The sequence below is a fragment of the Pararge aegeria genome, chromosome 9 (assembly GCF_905163445.1).
Source record: "Pararge aegeria chromosome 9, ilParAegt1.1, whole genome shotgun sequence".
In the NCBI taxonomy this organism is placed as follows: Eukaryota; Metazoa; Arthropoda; class Insecta; order Lepidoptera; family Nymphalidae; genus Pararge; species Pararge aegeria.
The window spans coordinates 5,381,153-5,395,624 of NC_053188.1; the positions used below are offsets into that span (position 1 = coordinate 5,381,153).

Sequence of the window (14,472 nt, forward strand, 5' to 3'; positions counted from 1 at the left end):
GAATTGTATTTTTTCTTCTTCACTATTGCCTATCCACTATTGGAGGTTGGCTGTCATCTCGTCATATAGTTTTCGGTCTTTCGTCAAACGGAAAAGTTGTGCTAATTTGGCTATCCCAGTCCATTCACGGATGTTTCTAAGCCACGACTTTCTTCCTCAAATTTGCCCATCATTGGTCTTAAGGTGTCTGAGAGCATGCCCCACATAACTAATTTTTCTTGATTTGATGGTCAAAATTAGGTCTCTCTTTTCACCAATGAGTCGTAGGACTTCATCGTTTCTTATTTTATGGACCCAACTTATTCGCAGCATTCTTTGGTAGCACCACATTTCAAAGGGCTTTAGTTATTTTGATTATTGTTTTTAATCGTCCACGTCTCACAACCATAAAGAATTATCGGCCAGATGTATCAATGGAGCATTCTTACACACAGGTTAATACGCAGCTTTTTATTACATAGTACTTTTTCATTTCCATGAATGATGGACGGGGAATTTCATTTCGGGTCTTGATTTACCCCTGTACCAAGCTATTTGTACTTTGAAACCCTTTCGAGTTTTTTACCTGCGATGGTTAATATTGGGTACAGTTGGTGACTTCTGGATACTAACATAAAAATACTTAGTCTTCGAGGTCTATTTTTTTTCTGTAAATCTTGCGCATTAGAAGCCATAAGAATAGTGTCGTCAGCGTATCCCACAGTTATGTATAATGAGTCCGTTTATCTTGACCCCCAATCCATTTCATTCAATGCGTCTGTAGAGTATAAGTTGAACTGTAGCGAAGATAAGAAGCATCCCTGTCTCACCCCCCAGGCATATCGCTACTTCATCTTGTACCTCACCACCAATTCTTGCCGTGCCAGACTGCCCCCAGTAAAGGTTCTTGGTGATATGTCCTTTCCATCGAGTCAACTTCCTGCGAACGACGAATAAGTACCTCGTGTTATTTACTGTTAAAGGCTTTCTCAAAATCAATGAAGCAAATCCATACATAACTTTGCAGTGAGCACGAGTCTCCTCCCACAATAAGGTCATAGTACACCACGCTCGCGCTGCCCCAGTGCGGATTGTTGGACTCCACATAGCCTTAAGAACATTATATAGAACTCTTGTGTTTATGTTTGTTTTCTTAAAATGTTTTCCTTAACAGTTTGCACGTCTCTGAATTTTTGGACAAGTACATTTATAACAAACACTGCTTCTTGAGTTTTAACACGAGATCTGAATCCAAACTGACTAACTATGACTAACAATTAGTTGTCACATTTATTTTTTAAATCATTCATAGATGATATGTAGAAAGATTTTTTAAAAGTGACTCATTAAGCACGTGTAGTACGATATTCGCTGCATCACTTAGCATTAGGCTTTTTAGGTAGGTGTTCTCCAATTCATTGTAGTACCCACTTCTATGCCTACATTGTCCGGTTCTGGGTAATAACGTTCTTTTAAATGCCTTTACTACCTCTGATTTTAATATAGATGCGCTAGCGTTCCATGATGTTTCGGTGGTTCCTAGAGATTCACCTACGAGCATGTTCTTTAAGTAGAGTTTCCACAACTTCGCTTCAGTATCCAAGATTGTTATATCTTTATCATCAACTATAGTGTTTATATACGACACTCTTCGTATGCCTGCCATTTCCTTGATTTCTTTATGCACACTGTGTTTATAATGAGGTATTTATACCTTGTTAAACTAGCAGTGTGTATGTTAAGCTACAGAACACAGGGTCCTGAGTTCAATTCCTGGATCAGTTTAAAAATTATTAAGTCGTCGTCGTTCCCGATTATTTGAAACTATACTTAAGGAACATTATAAAGGTATAGATGCCTTCTGTTTGTTTGCTCGCTTACTCTGGGAGTATAATAAATAATTATAAAATATGTTTATAATATACCGAAGTTTATACTATCTATGGACTCTATGGTTATTTTAGGGTTGTTCGATTCAATATTAAAGATATATTTTTTAATAAAGGATTTTTGGAGTTGATTCTAAAAGTAAACAATCTTTTAAAAAGGCTTCTTAATTATTGCTATAACATGGTGTTTGTTAACAGCGATAACTTAGCGATTTAACACCAGTAATTTATCGATGTTTCGTTATTTATATTAAAATATCGATTATGGACAACCTTAGGTTGTTTTGACTTAAGATTTTGAAGTTTCGATCTGACGTGGTGTTGTTGAGCTGTCGAGAAAAACACCTTTCTTTTTACAATTTGGCTTGAGCGATTAACCAATAATTTTAGTTTATTTTTTAAAATCAACACAAATCTGCCAAAATGTTAGACGCATTATTCGACGATGTAAAGCGCATGAACAAGAGACAGGTAGTTTTCATTGATCATTGTTTAAAAATGAGGTGACGTGAACATACCGGTTGTTTTCTAACGATTACAATTTATTTTTCAGTTTATTTATCAACTGCTCAGTTTTGGTATGATAGTATCGTCAGCCCTGATGATATGGAAGGGCTTGATGGTGCTAACAGGTAGCGAGAGTCCAATCGTGGTGGTGCTCTCCGGGAGTATGGAACCCGCGTTTCACAGAGGAGACTTGTTATTCTTGACCAACTATCCCGATGAACCTGTGCGTGTCGGCGAGATCGTCGTCTTCAAAGTGGAGGGACGCGATATTCCTATCGTTCACAGAGTTTTGAAGCTGCATGAAAAGTAAGTTTCCAAATTATTATGTCCAATGTGACTTGGCGCTGGTTCTCTCTTCTCATGCAGCATGGCTAGCATAGGCAGGATCCAAAAATTGTATCACCTAGTTATATCCACTGTTAAGGGATAAATGTTACTTGTTCACCTGTGAAAGCTTGTAAACAGGAAAGTAGATGTTAATGTTGCAAATATATTATTTATATCTGTGCACCCTTGCTCCGGGAGTGAATAAAACGATGGGAGAAGATATACACTTTCCTTTTCCTGTGGAGCAAGTGTCTCCCATGCTCATACTAGCCATGCTGGAAAAGAGCTCAAACAGATCATCTTCTCATAAATTGCCTAAAGTAAAGGCCTAATTTAGACATTTTCAGTTATTTAGACAACAACTTGGGTTAACGTTGTTTTCCTTAACCTGTCACAAATAGGCTACATTACCGCTTTTACTACATTTTACTTTACTTTAGATAATAAGGACAAAACTATTATGTAAATTATCTTTCCTTACTTTTTATATTCAAGTACATTTTCAAAAGATAAATAAAACTATTTTCAAACATACATCTTTATTTATCAATGTTAGTAAGGAACTATTAGTTATGCTGCATGACTTGGCAACTCTTTAAATTAATCTGTGCAGATATTTAAGTCAATTGTGTGGGGATTGGTGACTAACCAGAAGATGAGAGAGAGAGAGATAGGAACCATTTGTTTTCTTCTCTTTTCTCTTTCCTTTTCCTTTTTACTAAGTGTATGCCAAAATCAAATGGATTAGTTATTTAATAAAGGACAAACAAACACATTTTTGCATTTATAATATCAGTATTGATATGTGATTTATTTTTTCAGGAACAATGGAACAGTTAAATTTTTAACTAAAGGAGACAATAATAGTGTAGATGACAGAGGATTATATGCCCAGGGACAACTCTGGCTCACAAAGAAGGATGTGGTGGGCCGGACTAGAGGCTTTTTGCCTTATGTAGGAATGGTCACAATTTATATGAATGAATATCCTAAGTTTAAGGTAAATATACTAAGTTTAAGGTGCCTAAGTTGGTCTCCCTGGTGCTGCAGTGAGCACTGTGGTTTTAAGTTTGATGTGGCTAGTTACCATCCTACTGACAATGACAAGCTGCTAAGCAATTTAGCATTCTACGTTGCGTAGAAACTGATCAGGTGTTTAATATAACTGCCATACTTCCTAAAAGGTTAGCCCCTACAATCACTTACCACCAGGTGAGATTGCAGTCAAGGGCTTACTTGTAGTGCTATGTATGTATGTATATGGCTAACAAAAATAATAATGATGAAACAAAGCATTTACATTAAGTGAAGCATAAAATTACAAAATTAATTTTATACTTCACTTTTGTAATTTTATGCTTCACTTGTATCATAAATGCCCCTTGCCAATCATAAAGAAATTTAAAGAACTTGGAACATACATTGTTTTAATGTAAGTTCCAAGTTGACAGTAGAGAGATTAGAGTTGAGTAGAGTTGAGTTGAGTGACAGTAGACAAATTAATAAACTCTTTGGTATTCTCCTACTTTTCCTTCCTCGTCTTATAATTTAAACAACCTTTTAAGTTTCTTTTTGATATAAAGTATGTTTTAAAATTATTAAAATACGAGTTAAATTTTATAAAAAAAGGACAGTAGTATGAAATCTATTTTCAATTTAATTACTTTATACACTACAAAGTCGTAAGTTCCATTTGCTGACATACTTTAACTAGCACACTGTTTTGTGCTGTTGCAAATCAATTTATCCAGAATTTATGGTGATAAATGGAAATTAACAGAATATATACAGAATTTTGCATGTATACACCTGAAACTTTTTTGCACGCCTCATAAGCGGAGCGTGAGGTGATGCTCTACTCTCAACATGTCAAAAAACCCAGTCTTCAAAACTTAAATGTTTTTTTATTAGTATAATACTTACAGGATAATATGAGTGCACTAACATCAAGTTAAATAATCTGTCTAGCACATATGAGATATATTTCATAAGCAATTATTCTTGTTCAATATAGTAAATAATAATAAAACTAATCATTCTTGGATGTCCGTGTGTCTGTGTATGTGGCAGAGAAATGCACTGTGCTGATTACTAGTTAATATTAGCGTTCTAAGTACTGTCGTTTAATTATAATTTATCAAAAACTAAAAATGCCCGCCATGAGGCATGCACTTTTGGATTTTCCAAATTTTTCCGTTATACACTACATAATATATACATATAAATGTACTATAATTTATGTTTCAAATAATATAGTAACAACATATTTTTCTTAAAATTAATTTAAAAAAAAAATTTTTTGTTCCATAAACTTGGTTGTTATGGCCCAATAAAATTAAGAATAATTCATAGCTTTGTATGTATGAGTCTTTGAACAAGTTTATCTCATTTATTACTAATCCAATAGAAAAAATATTCTTTTGTTAGTAAGTTGAAGATAATAATATTTATTGCCCTTATGTATTTTATATGTTTTGCAACTTTGTTTCAGTTTGCGGTACTGGGATGTTTAGCAATCTATGTGCTAGTCCATAGGGAATAAATATCATGATCTGATAAGGAAGATGGGAGTCCAGATATCTGTGTGTTTAACGGATTGAAAGATGTAATTTTCACTTCTAAGCGCCTTACACATTGGCGAACATGGATGTTTGCGAAATATTCCACAATGGAGCACGTGCCCGTTTTTCATGCGTTAAGGCTCAGCCCGTAGCCACCCTATGACATGATAGAATTAACTGTGCGCCGCGCTGAAAATTCTACCTAACTAGCCCTGTTGTTTTTGCATTTCTATTATTTTATTATAAAATTTTACACCATAAAGAAAAATACCAATGCAAATGTGCGTTATGAAACTGAATCTGCTGATCATTCTTTCGTGTCTGTAGAGCGAAAAGTGCTTTGTATTTTAAAACCAATTATAAAACAATGGTATCAACTTGTGCACGCTTCGTTTAAACATGTTATGAATGAGTTCCGCAAAGATGCAACACCAAATTTGGAAATTTATCCTCGTGAATGTATTTGGGGCATATTCGACAATGTAGATGCACGCAGAAGAAGTGAATATTATATTAATTGTGAAAGACTTGCATTTTCTTTTATTGAATAAAACCATTGGATAGCAGAAATGTTGTTTACTTAAAGAAAAAAAACTGATAAATTAAAAAAAATATTGTATAGATTTCATTTTTATTAAATTACACTTAAGAAAATAATTTAAGAATGTTTTTTATTTCAATATAAATTTTGGTGTGGACTGTGGACTGATCACTCCTGATCCTCCTGCTTATCGCGGAGTATGGAAAATTAAAAAGTCACATGCATGAAAAATCATTTCTACGGCGTTAGTATCGAAGTACTTAGTTGTTAATAAATATTTTGGGTTGATATAAAAAATTCTAGAAACAATTTGGGTACCAAAATTGCAATTGGGGTAAAAAAATATAAAATTTAATTTATACTGCACTGGACTATCATCAAAAATTGTAAATTGCAATGAAGTCATATCCGGTCATGCTCAGTGGCGTGCACAGGGTTTTTGACCAGAAATTTAACTTAAAGCTTCTGTTTAATAAAATGATTAAGTATTAGATATAGACTAAAAGCGGTGATAGCCCTGTATGTAGGATTTCGTTTTCGCTTTCGGGGGGTCGAGTTCGAATGCACCTCTAACTTTTGTAAGTTATGTGCGTATTTAACCAATTAAATATCACTTGCTTCAACGGTGAAGTAAAATATCGTGAGGAAACCTGCATGCCTGAGAGTTCTCATTAAGGTCTCCACCAATCCCCACTGGGCCAGCGTGAAGGACCGGCCTTAACCCCTTCTCATTGTGGCAGGAGACCTTTTAATTCTCATAATAGGTTAATATGATGATGAGATAAGTTATGCGTAAGAGTAAGAGTAACTTTAGACAATTTCATCATAAAAGCGTTTTTTTTACTATTTATTCATGATATAAAGTTTGTAGGCTTAAAAGAGTATTCAATATAATAGAGCTTTACAATGTAAAGCTATCAAAAATAGTAAAGACTCATTTGAGTGTTCCCCTCCACGGAAATCTTTAGTAAAAGGCGAAAGATTTGTACGTTTTGAAGGGAAACCAGAGTTAATCGATATGTTTGACACCACAGTACTTATATTCAGGGGAAAAAATCTTCATAGCGCAATGTAGAATTACGAATGTGTAAAGGAGCGACATCTATCGGGAACTCTAAGAACTGTTGTATATTAGGTTTATTCAGCCATACACTTAAAGTAAACCTTTGACAAACCCAACTTATTAGGAATATCTGAACTAATAAATATCCACAAAAAAATAATAATAATCTAAAGTGGCACTAAACATTAATTTCAACAAAATACAGGCATATCTGCCTAATCTGTTGATCAAATGAATATGGTCTAGAAAACAATTTTTTTCTTATGTGTTATGCAAATAGTCTCTACTAATATTATAAAGATGTAAAGTTTGTGAGCTTGTGAATTTGTGACACCGTGGGGGGTATTCTCTGGATCTACTGAATCGATTTTGAAAATTCTTTCACCAATATAAAGCTACAGTAAAATAAATAAACTCAAGTAAGAGTGAAAAAAAATTTAAAAATAATATTTTTATAATGAAATTTACTATAAACACTAATAAAAAGATTGGTTATATGAGATATGAGACAAGTAAAAAAAAACAAGTATACCGAAATCATCGATGCTAGTTAGGTAGCTACTTATGAAGTTTCACCCATATTCTACCAAGATTGATTGCTATTAAATCCGAAATCGACACATTCTAGATCCGGGGTAGCCATAATGATACGGATCATTGATCTGGCCTGATGTTTAAAAGGAATATGCTTCGTCATTACTTAGACCTTCGAGGTAACATCATAAAAGACGATGATGCTTAATATAAACCTAAAGCGTATTCCTAATATCGTCAAGATATTATAGCGAGCAGCATTAGCAATTACTACCAAAAAGTACTTAGAAATTTAGTTTGGTTCTCTTGGAAATTACATAACCTGAAGTTCTTTTGATAGAAAACCGCTCTGCTGGGAGTCACAATCGCGTTTCGTAGAGTTTTATACTGTAAAGAAGGTAATGTAAGAGACCTTCCGATTAAAGTGGGACTTTTAACAAACACTTAAACCAGGAGTTCTTTAAAATATAAGTTTACATGTATCAAGAGATCAGGTGTTCTTTTTCTAAGTCGTTGAACCCCCAGCTCGCAATATATATATTGAACACATACTTTTTTTTATTCAGAACCGAAAGTCAAAATATAAAATTTCATCAATGTGACTTGAAATGTGCAGGAGTTTCATAAAAACTTATTTAACACGGCTGGCATGGGCAGGAGACAATTGTCTCCCCGGGGCAAGGATAAAAATTTATCTTAGCTTTATCAACTCTCCGCACAAGTGGAAATAATATCTACATAATATATGTGTAATAATAAACGGAGGTAATATTCTCGTTCCCCGTATTCCCGTGCTTTAGCGGGTGGACACGTTAACCAAAAATAGCCTACGATTTTGAGAGTTATCAAAAAAATTATCTTCTTAATAATTGAGAAGATAATTTTTTTGCTTTTCCGGGGATATAATTGTCTCCTGCCGATCCTAGCCATGCTGCCTGTGCTAGCCCTGCTAAAGGTGGAATTTCCAAAAACTGTGATACACATTTTTCTTTGTTCTAATTCGAGAGCCAAAGAAGGTTGGTGCCAATTTTACCGATTTCAAGTATGTGGCTTTTAAACACCAAGTGTGTTTGCAAAGTTAATCTTATCCAAATTTCAAATTTCTAACCATAGCATACTTGAAATTAAACAAAGGAGCTTAGAAAAAGATTATTTACAGCACCTTTACTTTTTACTAACGATCGCGACTCCTGGAGATATCTTTGCATCGTTTGAGTCTCATACAAGACTGCAGTAATAGGTTGGGGAAAAAGTCTTTTCGCATTGTAGTATGTATGAACTTGTAATAAAATCATTTTTGCTATACTATTTACTCGTATTACAAGCTGGCTGGCTGGCTGGTTTTGGTATCATTACAAGTTTAAATTTTAAAGAAGATAATTTCAACTTCAAATTAGGAAAATGTGTAATTTTTATTTGTTTTTCGTACTGTGAAGATGAGTGAATCTAATGAAGAAATTCGATACGTTTCAAAATTTTACTACAAAAAAGGTAAAAATGCAACGCCGCCGTGAAAAAAATTTGCGATGTTTATGGGAACTAGTCTGTGACAGTAGCACAAATTTGGTTTAAGCGTTTTCAATCCGGAAACTTTGATGTCAAAGATGCACCTCGCCTGCGAACAACTGATGAGATTAAAGCAAGTTTAGGAAAAGCGGCCGGAATTTATCAACAGAAGGGGTGTGGTTTTTCATCATGATAACGCTAGACCTCAAACATCTTTAGCCACTCAGCAAAAATTAAGAGAGTTTATCTGGGAGGTGTTAATGCATCCGCCGTATAGTCCTGAACTTGCACCTTCATATTTCTACCTGTTTCGGTCCCTTCAGAATTCTATAGGCAGTGTCAGGTTAACATCACGAGAGGACTGCCAAAACGACTTATCGCGGTTTTTTGATCAGAAGGCCTAAAATTTCTATAGCAATGGGATTATGTCCCTACCTACAAAATGGCAAAAAGTTATTGAATAAGTTTAAAAAATGTTTTGAATTTTCTTAAAAAATGCGAAGAAATGCGTGTTTATATCGAAATACCGACTGGCACAATGTCATAAACATTGGCTGTGAATCATATATAATTTTATTTATATCGCGTAAACTATTCATTAAATAATTAAAAAAATGTTGGTACATTCGAAAAATGCTGCTTAATTTGACTTAATATCTGGCACATATAAAGTCACAGTTGTCAAAAGTTTTCTTATTTACCCACTTTACAAAATTATTGTAACAAATAAATACATCTTCTTCCGGAGAAATCAGATTTAGTTCGTTCGTGTTTGCTTTATATAACTTTTTCCTCCATAAAATGCCACGTGCATGCGTGCTATTATATCAATAGTGTGCAATATTATTTAAATAAACTACAATCTAACTAAAGACTAATAAATATGTAATTTTTTATGCAAACTTTTTAACCTAACTTAAACTCTAAGAATTACGTCTAAACTTATCTTAGGTGTTCTTCATATTACCGTTTACCATCAATTTATACGACCCCGGGAAGGAAGCAGCTTGGCGTAGTCCACAGTGAGACACATGAGGTCGGGGGGATAATTTTCTCCCGGGACGAGCTCTGCATGCGTTGTAGGAGAACTCCGGAGCCTCCCAAATAAAAATAAATAAATATACTACGACAATACAAACATCGCCATCTAGCCCCAAAGTAAGCGTAGCTTGTGTTATGGGTACCAAGATAACTGATGAATATTTTTATGAATAATATACAAAAATACTTATATTATACAGATAAACACCCAGACACTGAAAAACATTAATGTTCATCACACAAACATTTTCCAGTTGTGGGAATCGAACCCACGGTCTTGTACTCAGAAAGTAGGGTCGCTGCCCATTGCACGAGTCGGCCGTCAAATATGTACCGAGGATGGACACCGAGGGGGTTCTAGTAGGTAACAATAACACATAACCCCATCTTCCACAGGTTCTTTTGTTCTTTAAAGAAGGTGTTCTTCATATGGGATCAACACGTCCTTGTAATCTCAGCTTTTTTACCATAGATAAATGCAGAACCAGAAACTGCGACGCAACGGTAGGTTTTCACTTCAAATAAATGAAAATACATCAGCAACTGGATTTAGCTTTGGTATAAAAACGATAAAAATGATCTACGGCATTCGATACAAAGGATAAACGAACTAGCAGGGGACATTAAACGCGTCTGCCAAATGTAAAAAAATGCCTAGCTAAGCGTAACATTGACTGGCAGGTCGTTCCGATGGACTCGTAAATTGTGTCGACCATCGCACTTCGTGATGCTGATAGTTGTGCTTCGAACAACTGTACCTATTGTTGGAATTGGATGTAATAAACTGGCAGCCGGGCAAGGTTGAATGCGCTACATGTAAGGACCGAAATTCATCTATTTACACAAACATAACATAACTAAAAAATAAAAAAATGGGGAACGTCTTTCGTATAGGCCAACGGCCAAAAATTCAATCATCAAATTGCCAATTCCCTATCACAAATGACTGCAAATAATGTATGTTCTAGTAAGGTATGCAATGTTGATCAAAGTCAGATATATTTCATAACACTTACCCAGTATTTAAAAAAAAGCTTATCGCCTACCTATCGGTGAGCCCTCTTTTTAGATAGATATTACGTACACGAAACCTATTCCTTCCTGTCTTTATGATTATTTTTACTGTGTTTACATGTCATTATTATTCATTTTATTTTGTGATTGTTATGGTCATCTGTTATCAATATATATATCTAAGTGAATGTGTAGTATATTGTACAAGTTTATTACTTCCTAAGGTACCTTAATAATTAAATAAAATAAATAAAGACAGTAAAAACCAGTACCCAACTTTGGAAATCTGAAATAGAATTTGAATTTTCGTCGTCAAAGCTCATATTACTAACGAAAATAGAAAATGTTAAAGCAACGCATTGTTAGTTGACTCGTATGCAGAAGGTTAAACGAGAAAAGTTCTAACAAATTTTTCATTCAGCCCTAGCGGTGAAGCCCTTAAATATTTAAGGTTTTTAGTATAGTTAAGTCTTAAGTTAGGGATGTTTTGCAGTCTGCTGAGGAGTTCTGTTCCTTTAATCTCCACGAATATTCATCAGATATCCACGAAATTTAAGTTAAACTCAACGAATATTGCCACTTTTTCATTGCAAAAACAATGATGTAAAATCGTCAAACACTTTCATCACCTCTCCCAAGAGAAATGTGTTTAATTTCGGGATTAAATCTTTCCCGAAAAGTGATTTTATCTCGAAATTATTACTATTTCGTCGTATTCAAATATGCTAAGTTTCATTAGAATTCATCCAGTAGTTTTAGCGTGATGCGTAGTCAAGACTGACAGACAGACAGATAAAAAAGAAAAAATAGTATTTGACCTGTTACAGTTTTATTATAGGTATATATAGGCTAACATCGGATTTTTAAATATAAACATAAAACATGTCGTTCATTCGGGAATAATATTGTAATAAAATAAAAGTAGTGGCTGACTTTATATGAGTACACTTCCGACTTCGTGTTTTATTGGCGCAAACTGAGTTCTGTACAACTAAAGTGTTTTTAATATTCCGTTAATCGCTTCTACTGTTGTTTGTTTATGTGTGTGTGTGTGTGAGTTTGTGTGTATTTATTATTTATACTTATAATAAAACTGTAACTGGAAGATTTCTGTACATTTGATATATTTTAAAATTTTTGACCGGGGGATGGTATAAGTAGCTGATATTCCGGGTCAACATATAGAATACTTTTTATCCTATATCCTCCGGGAAATGGGATGAAAATATTTATCAATTTTGCTTCACAGCCGTTAAATTTAAACCGATTTTAATTATTCTTTTTTTATTTGAAAGTGTATACTATCAAGCATGTATTGTCTAATTTTAATGAAGATCTGATAAATATTGTAGGAGATAAAGGACATAACTCTTCACAGATAACAGCAACTCGCAAGGCATATGAAACAACTGTTATAACCGATTTGGTGCCGACGAAGTTGCGCGGGTCAGCTAGTCTACCTATAAAGTATGCCAACTTATCCTTTATAAACAAACGTTATATCTATTTATATTAAATAACTGAGTAAATTACTTTTCTCAATAGAAAATATGTAACGAACGCGTCTGTCACGAGACAAGAAACTACGGGAAACTTAGATATTCATAGACAGTCAGTCTTTTAATAAAGTTACCAAATATATTTTAAAAATAAATGAATCTTGTATTTCTATTTTAACACATTTATTTCTACAACATTTTTAAAACATACTTTACTCTAAAAGCAATAAAATATGGTTTACGCAATAAAAGAATTTAAAAAAAAGGAGAATAATGGGAAAAGGGAAATGTGAGCGGTCAGGTGTATCATATTTTATTGGACAAGCTTGGATTCTCAAATCCACCTTCACCAAATACATAGTAGGGTTAATGAATCAACAAGTTTTGTAAAGTTATTCCACATCGGAGAGTTCATTATTACATTAATTTTGCTAATCGCGAGCTTATGAATATATTCAAGAGAAGTTTCGCTGCCGTGAACATACTCACGGATACACGCAACTCATTTTTATTATAGATGCAACGTGGCATGTTAAACTATAAACGCGTATAAATTGGTGCTTAAAAGTTATGCAGCTTTGACTAGGAGCACTTATTCCCCTGTATTATGGCCTTTATGTTTAGTGCAGTTGAAACACGTCTATACCCCATGGCTGTACGCTGCAGTGCCGAACTACTCGCGTGAGAAACTTTTTATGTGCTTGCTTTACGTGCAGCAGTAAAGAAGTTCGTTTGATGAGCTTATTTAAACTTTTAATACTAACATTCTATCGGAATATCTGGCTAGTAAATCCTTGGAAATAAAATGGAGGCCGAATTTTAAAGTAGGTAGCTATAGTTATGTACCTTTTTGACAGTTGGTAACCCTGGAACTTTGCACTCGATTCGAAACTGTTAAATAATGAGTGCGAGGGAGTAAAGAATCTTTTTAAAAAGAAATCTTTATTAAAGAAGGCACTACTTATACTTAATTTTGTTTTATACCTAGAATAATATTGAATGCTGACAAAAAAATCGTTTTGAAGTCGGTATTTTGACGTTGTAATGCATCAATACGTCTACGGTATACAGTGATATATTGACCAGAACGTACGAACAGACGATCAACTTGAATCTTTATTTTCTTTTCAAAATTCATATCCATTTTACCGGGTGACCGAATCCGAACACCGGAACCACCTCTAACTTATAATTTCTTTAACGGTTTAGGAAAATATCGTGAGGAAATCTGCATGCCGAGGTTTTCTCGTAATGTTCTCAAAGGTGTGTGAAGTTTACCAATACGCACTTGGTAACTTTTCTAAGTTATGTGCGTTTTAAGCAATTAAAATATCACTTCAGTGGTAAAGGGAAACATCGTAAGGAAACCTGCATGCCTGAAAGTTCTCCATAATGCTCTCAAAGGTGTGCGGAGTTCACCAATCCGCACTGGGCCAGCGTGGTGAACTACCGAACGGCCTAAACCCTTCTTATTCTGAGAAGAGACCCGTGCTTTTTAGTCGGTCGGTAATGGGTCGATGCTGATGAAGATTCATCTTACCAAAATCCAGAATAACTAACTATTTATTTATTAGCTTTTCAAGGGAAACAAACAGTATCATTACACATAAGAGTAATGCTGTATTTTTATTTCACATAAACCAATGAAGTTTCTATATTTAATAAGGCTACATTTCATTTTCGAGTTACTGTGTTGCAAGGAGTAAATACTGTCGATTTGACATAAGCTAATTTCAGTTTTCAGTCTTTTTAGTTTTCCTAATCCTAAGGTTGCCTGGTAACCATAAGGTCGGCTTTTGTATCCTACCATGTGTTATTTTTTTTGTTTTTCTGAACTTTATGTGGAGTACAAATAAAGAGTCATCATCATATCAACCCAGTACCGGCTTATTACAGGGCACGGGTCTCCACCCACAATTAGAAGGGGTTAAGGCCGTAGTCCACCACGCTGGCCCAGTGCTGATTGGTGGACTCCGCACACCTTTGATAACATTATGGAGAACTCTCAGGC

At 34.5% G+C, this 14,472-nt stretch overlaps 1 protein-coding gene and 1 non-coding gene across 2 annotated transcripts; one reads left to right on the plus strand and one right to left on the minus strand.

The window, feature by feature from the left end:
- Window positions 1-2,169: 2,169 nt before the first annotated feature.
- Window positions 2,170-5,794, plus strand: LOC120626553 (signal peptidase complex catalytic subunit SEC11A). Its single transcript, XM_039894103.1, has 4 exons — window positions 2,170-2,339; window positions 2,422-2,681; window positions 3,525-3,702; window positions 5,194-5,794. The coding sequence occupies exons 1-4, from the start codon at window positions 2,292-2,294 to the stop codon at window positions 5,242-5,244; spliced, it is 537 nt and encodes a 178-aa protein (XP_039750037.1). The 5' UTR covers window positions 2,170-2,291; the 3' UTR covers window positions 5,245-5,794.
- Window positions 5,795-6,701: 907 nt separating this feature from the next.
- Window positions 6,702-6,816, minus strand: LOC120626638. Its single transcript, XR_005658868.1, has one exon. It is a non-coding gene; the product is annotated as a U5 spliceosomal RNA (small nuclear RNA).
- Window positions 6,817-14,472: the final 7,656 nt, after the last annotated feature.

What these genes read in the sequence shown, in the direction of transcription:
- LOC120626553 (XM_039894103.1), top strand. Translation starts at nt 2,292, where the DNA reads ATGTTAGACGCATTATTCGACGATGTAAAGCGCATGAACAAGAGACAG. An exon ending in AGCGCATGAACAAGAGACAG is followed by an intron (nt 2,340 to 2,421) that starts GTAGTTTTCATT and finishes TTTATTTTTCAG; the next exon opens with TTTATTTATCAACTGCTCAG. An exon ending in GTTTTGAAGCTGCATGAAAA is followed by an intron (nt 2,682 to 3,524) that starts GTAAGTTTCCAA and finishes TTATTTTTTCAG; the next exon opens with GAACAATGGAACAGTTAAAT.